Raw genomic sequence first — 12174 nt, 5'->3', positions numbered from 1 at the left:
TGGTCAAGGACCTTATTGACCAAGATAAGGGTAACTGGAACCTGGATATCCTTAACAGTATCTTAGACTGGGAGGACGTTGAGGCTATCTTTTATGTACCAATTTTAAAGGACGATAGGGATGATGTCTTGATATGGCGTTGGAGTAATTAAGGATAATGCTCATTTAGTCTGCACAACATACCATGGGGATCGTGCCTTGATTGATATGCATTACTTAAAAGGTTCAAAGGGATTGGAGGAGCCTCTGGAGTCTTAAACTCCTTCCCAAAATAAAGCACTTTCTTTGGAAAGCCTGTAGAGATTGTTTACCCACCAGGCTACATCTCCAACATAGAGGTATTCCTTGCTTTGCCACTTGTGTCACTTGTGAAACAAACCTGGAGAATTGTTGGCATACCTTTATTGCATGTGATAAAGCACTCTAATGCAGGAACTCAGCTGATCTAGCTCATGTTCTCAACCTTATTGCAGAGTATGTGGAAAGCTTTAGGGAACTTATTTTTTGTTTTAATAACAGCAGCTGATAACAACCAGGTTGCGCGGGTGTGCATGATCTTATGGAGTCTCTGGTTAGCCCCAAATGACCTTCTGTAGAAGGAAGCAAGCAACTATGTCGACCAAATTTTGGCTAGAGCTAACGAGATGTATAGTCAGTGGAGGAATGCGCAAAAAGCCCAGCCTCAAGCTGAGTAGTCTTCCATTGTTGCCCAACCTCAAGCCCATTGGCCCCTTCCAGCTCCTGGCTTTGTTGAAATGCAATGTTGATGCGACTTTTTTTGAGGACCGCAGAGCTTTTGGCATGGTGTTCTGCTTGTGCGATGACAATGGGTCTTTCGTCCAAGCTTGCACTCAGACAGAAAATTTCCTTCTTTTCGTTGCAGAAGGCGAGGCCATCGCGGTGCTGGAGGCAATCAAATGGCTTCTCAACCTGGGTGTGGAGAATGTCATCGTCGAGTCTAACTGCATTTAGGTATCCAACAGCATCCTTAAAGGGGCCAATGATCTCTTTGAATTTGGCTGCACCATCTGTTTATGCTGCTGGAACCTCTTGCACTTTAGATCTGACATCAAAGTCAACTTCGTTCGTCGTGGTGCAAACTCGGTGGCTCACGGATTAGTAAGATCTTTTGTTAACTTTGCTAATCCTCGTTTCTTCTTATCTGTTCCAAGTTGTATTCTTTATCAATATCCCGTGATTAAATAATATGAGTATATATATATATATAAATCACACTTTTAATTTGACAAGAAGAATATTTTATTTAATTTTGGAGATTTTTTTTCCTGTTGGAAGGATGACCAACCAACCATGAGTTTGGATTTTAGATTTATTTTTTCTTGGTAATTGTTGTAGCCTTGTAGGCAAGTGGTACATTTTGAATGAAATAACAATTTTTTTAGATACTACAATTGAACTTTATTATTATTTTTTTGTGCTGGGACTAAAACTTTAAAAACTACTATTTCATACCACTAAAATTTATAATAAATACATATTTTTAATATATTAACTATATTATATTTTAAATATATAATAAATAAATGTTTTTGAACATATAAAATATACTTTAAATTTATGAAAAATAATTTATGTTGTGATGTTGATGATTTTTAGAAAAATATTCATATTCAAGTTAGTAAAAAAGATATTGAAAATAAATATAGATGAAAAGAGATAAGAAGTTAAGTTAGGTTTTGTTTCACTTTTCTTGAAGCACTTACAGAAAAGAAAAATAGGAAGAAAAAATGGAAAATAAAATCTTGTTTATAAATTTAAATTAATTTATGTATAAATTAGCTTTTAATTAAGTTTCTTTTTATTTTTTTTCTTATAAATACTTTCAAAGAAATCTACCAAAACCGGCCTTCTTTTTTTTTGTAGAATTGAACCGTTCAGTTGATATTAATACTTGAAATCAAACATCTTAAGCTGCAAGAAAATCACACTCTATTTTAAATTTGTCCTACTTGAAAATCAAACTAAAAAAAAAAAAAGAAAAGAAAAGAATATCCTAATCTTTCTTTCTTGTTGTAGTTGCATAGGAATAGTAAAACACGCTTTTCCGTTTCCACCTTTCCATCCCTTTCTTACTTAACTCCTAGGCACACAGACTTTAGAAATCAAAAAGCCCCCCCGCAGAAACCCGAGTGTTGAGCGATGGCGAAATTGAAGATAGGAGGGACATGGGCGGGGGTTCTGGAAGAGGTGGACCTCCAAGCCTGGACCCTCGCCACGCTCCGCGACCACGTCGCCGCCCGATCGAACACTCCCTCCGACTCCATCAACCTCATCTGCGCCGGCAAGATTCTCAAAGACGACACCGTTCCGCCCCAAACCCTCGCCCAACTCGGCGTCAAAAGCAACGCCAAGATCCTCGCCACTCGCGCCTCCACTCCTCAACAAGGACACTCCTTCCTCGCCCAGGAAGAACGCTCCTCCAGACTCGCGCGTATCAGGTCATCCACGCGCCTTCGCGCAATTTTAATTTGGAAATTAAACGCGTCCGTCGTTTTGGGTGTGCTGACCGTAGTTTTGGAGAGTAAACTAAATTTCATGACATGTTCCGTCACCCTCAAGAGTGGGTTTGCCTTTATCCGTTTTGGAGAGCAAACGTACTTTTGAGAGTTATGTAACATGTCGAGTTTACTATCCAAAAGTACTTTACTTTTTTGAATGGTTAACCAAAATGCACTAACTCAAACCTAAGTTTGCAAACTTTAATTCAAACATGCACTTAGTTGGTTGGTTGCATTTGTTGCGAACAGGGCGGCTGCGAATGCAATGGCAGAAAGGCATGCGGATGGTGCGTTGCCGGTTGAAGACTTCAATATTGAAGTTGAGGATCAGAATGGACAGAAAGTGCGTTTAGGCTCTGAGACTGATCAGAGGTATGCTATATGCACATGTGTATATGTAATGTTTTGTTTTTTGTTTGGCATTTTGGTTTGGAATTGGAGTGTTGGAATGTGATGATAGTGATTCTGTTTGGCAGGGCAGTGATGATGGGACTGATGCTTCACGCGAAGGGGAAGCGACTTATCAGACAGGGGAATTACAAAGATGCCCTGGAAGTGCTTAGCATGGGAGAGGTTAGTTTCTGACCAGTTTATGTTCTATTCCAAATGAGCAAATTTTTGAACTAGTTCTATTCCAAATGTTCAAAACTGATCTGATTTTAAAAAACTAGTTCTGAATTGAACTAGTTTTTAACCAGTTTTAAACTAGTTTTAAGAACGGAACCAGTTTTGCACTAGTTTTCGAACTAATTTTTGAACTATTTTTTTCAAATGAAAAAAAATATTTAAATAAAAACTAGTTCGGTTAACCAAACAGGTTTTGTAGAAACAATTCGGTTAACCGAATTGGTTTTATAAAACAGTACACTCATTTTTTCTTGAACTAGTTCAGGAAAAAACCAACTTTGTTTAGGTTCGGTTACAATCTGGCTCAATCCAAACCATTTTTTTTAACACCTTTAGAGCCCGGTAGAGACTCTCAATGAAAGCATCGATACAATAAGACTAGTTCATCAGGCAAGAGAGCCTCATGCATTAAGTACCACATTAATTAGTTAAGTTTATTCCACTCAACTAGGGATTCCTAACATTCCTAATAGTAACCCCATTATGATGCATTTATTGGGTAACAAGTAGTGTCGGGGTAACGTAGATCAAACAATTAAGAGGAACTACTATAGGGAAAAGAGGAAGGTGTAATTCGTTGAGAAGATGCTGTTCGCTGTAACTCAAGATTGTGCTCAAGCTGAATGTAATGTGATGAATAGGCACTCTGACTTACAAGCATTGCCTTTGTTAGGGTTTTTGGATGTAGTTTCTTTGATATCTTTACCCTCTTTCTTTAACCTTCTTTTTTATTAGAACTTTTGCTAGGTTATTATTATTTTGGGTGACTATGGCGTATAATTCATGAAGTTGCACACACGGCTTCTCTTCTGTCTTGCTATGCATAGTTTTTTTTTTTATTATATTTTCATGATTAATTCAAGATTTAATTTATTTTGCAGGAGTCATTCTCTCTTTGTGATCCAAAAGTCATTGAGGTGAGTAATCTAATCTGATTCCAATCTACATCCTCATTTCTTTTTGTTTTTCCCAAAACCGTCAGAAATAGTCTTTTCCCCGAACCTTGTTTTTCTATACTTCATCCCTCACATTAGAGGAGTCAAACCAGCCTGAGTTTAATACAATTTGTTTCTTTTCAGCTCATTGACAATGTTCCGATACTACAAATAGACATGGTATGGTGCTATTTTATGATACGAGACATCAAATGGCTCTCGGATGCAGGGAAGCGTCTTGAAATGGCCAGGGAAGGTATTGAACGTGCTCATGGAAAGGATTCTTTTCGCCTCAGGCTCTTGCAAGGAGGTCGCTATCCAGAACTTGCATTGTGAGTTGTTCATTCCCAACCCTTGTATATATTTTTTCCTTTAAAATTCTCAACATTTTTGGGATGAGATTCAAAGTAGATCAATTTTCCATACTTATCTTGGCTTCATATATAGACATTTGAGACTAGAGCTACTTGAAGGGGTGGTGGCGTATCATACTGGCCAATTTGAGAAATCCAAACAAACATTAGCCTCAGCAAGGACAAAGTTTATCCAGGTTTGTTAAGATCTCATAGCATATTGTGATAATTGGATAAAAGAAAGAAAGTCAGCACTTTTCAAATTTGTTCTATTATTTGTATTTTTATCTGCATTAGGATAAAGAAATGGACGTTGCCATTTCTTTTCACTTTAGTGTGACATGTAGCACTAAATAAATTTCTAATGCTGAGATAATTTTTTTTTTTGTAAAAACTGAAATATTTTCCTAAGCAGCTATGTCACTCTCCCTAGTCCCTTCCTTAGACTAACACGGAAAGTAAATGGAAATAAAAAGTCTATTTTGAAGTGAGCTGTATTAAATGAAGAAACCTCTATCTGAACTTTGTTACTCCATGGTATCATGTTAGTTTTTTTTAGACAATGTTAAGAGAAGCAATTCCTTTGTCATGTTATTGCAAATATTTTTAATACCTATAAGGATATTGTAGTAGTCAACTGTTATTCTCTTCTTTCCTCCTCTTTCTTTTCATATGTTTTTTATCCTTCTTTTTGTTATGTTTGTTGTTGTGGTGCTGATATTCCCTTATCTAGAACTGTTCACATATTCTAGTTACTTGATTTATTTTTTAATGTTACATCAATGTTTGTAAGCTGTGACATATATCATATTATTCTTACAAGATGTACATTAAATTAGATAAATAGCAGCTGAAGCTCAAGCTTCTATAGCATTAAGAGTTCAACATTACTAATTTTAAATTTTGAACGTACTGATGGATATTGATTGATATAGCCAGATTTGTTTGTTTTTGTATGCCCCCTGCCCCTTTTTTCCTCTTTCAAAGAAGAATAAAAAGAGCATATAGTCCTGCCAAAGAATTTGGCATAACATTCATTACTTTTTCACTCTTCTTGTAAGCAATGTCCTTTTTCTTGCAGCTGCAAGTGCCGGATGAAGCCTTATCACTTGTTATGAGCATGGGTTTTGCTGAACGTGATGCAAAGAGAGCATTGAGAATGAACAATCAAGATGTTGGGGGTGCCATTGATTTCCTTGCTGAGGAGAAGACAAAGAAACTGCGAAAGAGGGAGGAGGATATTCGGAGGAGAAATGAAATTAAGTGAGTGACACTTAATGCTTATCAGACTTTATTTTCTTTGGTTTCTCTTTCTAAATAGCTTGCTTCCAGGGAACAAAAGCGATATGGGATGACACCCTTAAAGAAAGCTGTGGATCTAGAGAGATTGAAGGAATTGGTCTCTATTGGGTAAGTGTTTTTTTTTTTTTTTATGTTGTATAGTAAATATTGATATTTGGTACTGTAAAGAGGCTACTTCTTTGTACGTATTGTAAGTACCTAGGCTTATGGCACTTACAATTTCTTTATTCATGCGTGGCATCTATCGTTGCATGCATGCAATTCTAACTTAAACAGATCATTATATTTCTTATTGCGATTTGTGAGTCTCTGTTAGCTAATCATACTAGTATTGATTTGATTAAACAACCAATTTGGTTCCCAAGTATTATCCGTTCTCCTAGGTAATGCCTGAAGTAATAAAATTATACAATTAATTCCTCAAATATTCAAGTTGAAGGGTTTTTCAATATTTGGGGACTACTTGGCTTAATTTCTAATATTTGAGGGATTACTTATATAATTCTTTAATGTTACGGACCATTTAGGGGAGAGGGTAATACTTCAGGATTGAAATTGAGGGTTTATTCTACTAGTATTATAAAGCTACTTCACATAAGCATACTATAACAGTCAGACTTGACATTGCTATTCTGGCAGGTTTGACAAGGAGCTTGCTGCTGAAGCCCTTAGAAGAAATGAAAATGACACTCAGAAAGCATTGGATGATTTGACAAATCCAGAAACTAATTCTGCTTTACAGGTTACTATTTGTCTTGACAAAATTCTGTGTCACTTAAAACAATATTCCTTCTTACTCTCTTCAACATGAAGGTCAATATCGAGTCCAGGAAAAGGAAGAGACAGAAAGCAGCACGAGATTCTGAAATTGAAAAAGTTGTGCAAATGGGTTTTGAAAGATCAAGAGGTACAATAGTTATCTAGATTCAAGGCACAACAATGTGCTAAGGTGATACTAGTTATAGACATATAGGAGTGTTCTCATACTGCTGTTTCTTTGCAGTGGTTGCTGCTTTTGAGGCCGGAGGTAGTTTAGATGAAGTATTGCAAAGACTGACAGCACAACCTGGGACTGACCCCACGCAACCTCGAGAAAATTCAGCTTCTGCTTCCCATGGTGGTGCAAGTTCATCTGCTCCTTTGCCAGACAATGTTGATGCTGATTTAGCGATGTATAAGGTTGAAGATCACAGTAAAACAGAACAACGAGATGTAGAGATGGAAGATGAGCTCTCTGCAGATATAGCGAAAGCAGATGCCTTGGCTGATTATGACATCGAAGTTACTGTAGAAGGGGAAGCCATAACTGAGTACCTTGCCCTGGTTGAGTCTGCAAGCTGTCGTGGGGAAACTGTTCCTTCCCAGTAAGAAAAAAATGATTTAAAATATTATGGACCATTTAGAATAATATTGACCAGTTTATGTAAACAGCAGGATATGATATAAATAATGAACGTATTTCTGCTCTTCCTTGCGGGAGCTTTTGAAAATAGCATGATGAGTACAACATGTGAATATGTGTTCAAACCCTGGAGTTTGTATGATGGTAAGTTCACTTAGCTTTATTTAAATACTTAATTTGCTTTCGAAATTCCCAAATATAATAAGGGGGAATTTACAAAAAAAGTTATGCCTAGCAAAAGTGTTAAAGAAAGTAACTATTGTATAACATTTTGAGATTATTCTCAACGTAAACGGCAGAGACATGCAGGAAGCAATAATTTCTTACTTTCTCTAAAGGCCCAGATCGGGGCGCGTTCAGCTCATAGAGTATGAATTTTGACACCTTTTGTTTGTTTTGTTGTTTGGGTTGAAATAAAGATAAAGAGAATAGAGAAGAGAAAGATAAAAAGATCTTTACCGTTTGTTATAAAAGAAATAAAGAGTTTGAATAGTATTTGAGTAAATAATTGTTGGTTTCTTTTTCAGTCGAACTCAAGTTATTTTCGTAAAACTTTCGGTATTAATTGCCAGTGATATCTTTGTTGTAATGTTTAAACATTGATAATAAAAGCATATCAAATAACAAACTTATCTTTTGATATGATTTATCATTCACATGCAAAACCTCATAATTATCACACACGTTTACATCATAGGTGTGTTTGTGTATGTAAATTAGTTAAATGGTAACTTTCCTTTAGGCCAATCACCATTCATATTAATAATCACACATGAAATCCATTTCTCTCATAAACAATCTACACAGGAGAGGTCACTTTGGTCATATCTTGATTCAATGAGCTCATTTAAATGCTAAACAGTTAAAATGAGCTAAATTTTTAGCATTGATGTACCAAATCCAAAATTAAAACATTTTTAGAGTAAATTATTTTAACTTTTATTTATTTATTTTAAATTTTAGAAGCCCATGATTGTTATTTTAATGTACTGCAACGACCTCTAAAAGTAAGAACAAGCACAATGTTATATATATATATATATTAATGATGCACTATAACCTTTAAATGAGCGGTGCATTTACATATTGTTGGTAAGATCAAGTAAAAATATGTAAAATATCTAAATTCATTTAAAAGTTAGAATATCCTAGCAGCCTGAATAAATAAAATGTTCAAAATTATACATGAATCAAGTATGGGTGGTTCTCATACTAAATTGTAAGGATTCAACCAATCAACCTAATTTGATTCTAACAGGCAATCATCAATCCTGATCACATGTTTTCTATCCATGTAGAGATAAATTACTACATAAAGATGAATGAAACCCATTGTGCTCCCATACTCATAATCATGATAAAAAACTAAATGCGGAAGCATACCTGGATTAGTCATAATGGAATTATGATGAAAGGTTGATGAGAAGATTGGTTTTATGATCTTTCAAATGTAAAGAGTTTTATTTTCTTCTCTGAATTAGTTTTACTTTTGATAAGCATTAAGAGAAAAGAAAAGCGAAATTGCCGCTCCTCTCTATAAATGGGGACCATAATTTCTTAGAGTAGTAACTGTCATTAGTTAGCCCAAATTTGATAATTATAATTTGGCCCCTCATCAAATTATAATATCACTAATGGTATCTACACAATTAGCCTTTCATAACATATATGCCCTTAGCCATAATTTTATATTGATTAGACCACTTTAATATTTTGACTAATAATATAATGGCTCCAACTCATTAAGTATTTTAAAACCTCTCTCACTCTCTTAATCAATTAACATAATAAGAAAAAAAATTTTTTCATCCAACAACAATTCATACTTTTTTTATGAAACAACCATGAACAATTCTAAACCATGTATGAGCATCGTGTAATATTAAAATTCAACAATCTATTGTAGAAGCAAGCTTCATGATGATGAATCAAGTTGATTCAAGTAGTTTTGATGATGTCGAAGATGATGACAAAAAGCCCAAAGAATGATTTCAAGATTGAGTCAACAAGTTCAAGATCAAGATTAATTTCAAGTTTCATAGAAGAAATCAAGAAGATTCAAGAATCAAGAGAAGTTTGATTTCATGATTCAAGAGAAGAAATCAAGAAGACTTCACAAGGGAAGTATTGAAAAGATTTTTCAAAAACCAAACATAGCACAGTTTTGTTTTTCAAAAGAGTTTTTCTCAAAATTTTCTAAGTTACCAGAGTTTTTACTCTTTGGTAATCAGTTACCAGTTTCCTGTAATCGATTACCAGCGGCAAAGTTTGATTTCAAAAGCTTTTAACTGAATTTGCAACGTTTGTTGATTATGTGAAACAAACATGACTGATTTTCCGTAAAGAAATATTTATTAAAGCCTGGACAAATAAGGTGATGCATCTAGGAAACACAACAACTAACATATATGAAAATTGTAAATATATTTTGGTGTTAGGTTTTAGGGTCTAATGTATAAAAATAATTATTTTTGTTTACTTGTTTGTGTATTTCAAATGCAGGATTGAGTCTGCTCATTGGGTCTTAAAGAGACTACTGCAAAATAGTCTTGGAGACCTATGTTGTGTTTGGGAAGCCATGAACAACATGATCATACTGCAACACACTGCAATTAAGGCATCTTTTGAGACAAGTACATATGTGATTGAACATGTTTTTAAAAGTTACCTTATACAAGACATGAACAACATGATCACACTGCAACACACTGCAATTAAGATATCTTTTGAGACAAGTACATATGTGATTGGACATGTTTTTAAAAGAAATAGATGACCCAACATCAAAGATCAACGAAGTGTGATCCATCTTACTATGAGTATGTGGATGCATTGCATTCTGTGCAAAATAATAATTTTTCAATGAAACGAGCTACATCATCATGCGAACAACCAAAACCACAAAGGAATATGTCTATGTTGGATTAATTTCATCCATGCATTCATGATTTCATTGAAAATATTGTTGATGTCAAACCTGATGGTAGTTGTGAATATCGTGTAATTGTTGCCTTATTAGGTATGAGTGAAGATTCATGGTTTTTGGTTCGTAACCATTTGCTTAAAAAACTTGCAAAATGGACTGATGAGTATATGAACCTGGTTGGTGACATAGACAGATTTAAGGAATGAAAATTTTGATATTTAACAATTTTATAAAAAAATATTTTAAATATCAAATATAATTAAATTACTTATATTTTAAAAATAATTAAATAACAATAAAATTTATACATTCATTTTTAAATAAAAAAATTCATAAATTAATTATTTATTGAATAAATTAATTATTTATTGAATAAATTAATTATTATAAACCAGCTTCAAAAAAATATAATTAATTAAATAAATACATATTAAAAATATACAACAATATTTATTTATAAAATAATAAAATGACAACAGAAATATTACTTTACTTTTAAATAAAAAAATTTATTCAAATAATAATTTATTAATTAATAAATTAAATAAAAAATATAAGAATTATACAAATTGCGAATCTGTATAATCCATACAGATTGTTAATCTGTATGGATTATATGAATTCCTTCGAATTCTCAATCCAAGGATTCCAATTTTTAAAAACAAACACTAAATAAACTTAAAGGGAGGGGACTCATGGTGACGACGATGACAGGGACTAGCGGTGTGACGCAATGGATGCATGGAGAGGTTAACAAAGGGGAAGTGTGGTGCAAAAAAAAGGAGATGAAGATGCTAGGTGCAAATGGGTGTAGGGAGAAGAGAAAATAAGATTTGTTTTAAAAATTTTTAAAATGCTGGATGAACAAGAATTGTGCTGGGTGTATGGAACAATTGCCCATGACCGAACCTAGCAACCACATTCATTGCCCTCTATTATACATACATTTGGTGTCCAAATTGGGCTGAGGGATTGGGGCAGAACTTCGTGCTGTCTCCATCTCTTTCTTCAATGATTTTGTTTTCTTAGAATATGTCTTTTTATTACTTAGTAACTAAAAAAACATATATATATATATATATATATATATATATATATATATCAAAATACATAAAATTATATTATTTATGAATTTTTTATATTATTTTATAATTTTTACAATAAATATTTTTCTTAATCATTATCATGATGTTACTTGATAGCAAGATCCGTATTTATTTTAGTTAAGAGAATGGGCAATAAGCTGTAGAGAAAGCTTTGTCAATCACACGCCTGACCTGTTTTTCACGATGGTGAAATTTTTTTTTTAAATAAGTAAAAAATATTACATATTGAATTGTAGAAATTAAATTAATTAAAATATTCTTCATAAATATTAGATTTACTTAAGCATCAATGTTTAAAAATAATTACTCACAAGATATTACTTAGAAGTATAAACATGTTAAATAGATTGTTAAATAAATCATACTTAAAATATTTAAATTAAAAATCCTATCTTTCGAGCATTACACTACGAATTTTAATTAATCATGTAAAATAATAAGAAAAAGTAATTTTGAATACACAAATAATTTTAAAATATTACCAATAATTCAAATATGTGGAAAAGAGAAGCTCCACGTTTTAAACAATGAGAAATAGTTTCAAAATTGATCAAATCGATTGAGAATCTTAAAAACTCTTATCTAGGCCAGTTTACTGACAGAGTTTTGTTAAAATAGAAATTTCTTTATCTTATGTATTTGGTGAGAAAGTTCGTGAAAGGGTCATTTGTGGATGAACTTGCTGCGGAATGGATTAAGGGATATGTTGAGCTTAGTATAATCATAAAACTTTTTCTTTGGCGTTACGTGTTAGTTTAGTGAGCCTGATGAGAGGGGTTTTTAGATTGAGGTCACTTTTGTTTGGTGGAGGCTTTCTCGTTTCTAGTGGATTATTATTTTTGTTTTTCCTTCTATGTGTTAAGCGTTCCTTGTTTTTCCTAGTGGCTTGCGCTACAGACCCACAGTTAATCCCTTTTCATTGATAAAGTTTTCTGCTTATAAAAAAAATGGTGCATAAGTTAAAGTACATTATATCAATAGTCTTCATAAATGTTTTATTTGAT

The 12174-nt window shown here is 33.4% G+C and overlaps 1 protein-coding gene across 1 annotated transcript; it reads left to right on the top strand.

The window, feature by feature from the left end:
• Nucleotides 1-2160: 2160 nt before the first annotated feature.
• Nucleotides 2161-7251, top strand: LOC114388258 (NEDD8 ultimate buster 1-like). The gene is made up of 11 exons (XM_028348663.1): nucleotides 2161-2459; nucleotides 2769-2891; nucleotides 2996-3092; nucleotides 4028-4063; nucleotides 4226-4413; nucleotides 4529-4631; nucleotides 5516-5697; nucleotides 5767-5844; nucleotides 6376-6478; nucleotides 6550-6643; nucleotides 6740-7251. The coding sequence occupies exons 1-11, from the start codon at nucleotides 2161-2163 to the stop codon at nucleotides 7102-7104; spliced, it is 1668 nt and encodes a 555-aa protein (XP_028204464.1). The 3' UTR covers nucleotides 7105-7251.
• Nucleotides 7252-12174: the final 4923 nt, after the last annotated feature.

Source organism: Glycine soja, chromosome 15 (assembly GCF_004193775.1).
Source record: "Glycine soja cultivar W05 chromosome 15, ASM419377v2, whole genome shotgun sequence".
Taxonomy (NCBI): Eukaryota; Viridiplantae; Streptophyta; class Magnoliopsida; order Fabales; family Fabaceae; genus Glycine; species Glycine soja.
This window is presented reverse-complemented; position numbering and strand designations above follow the sequence as displayed.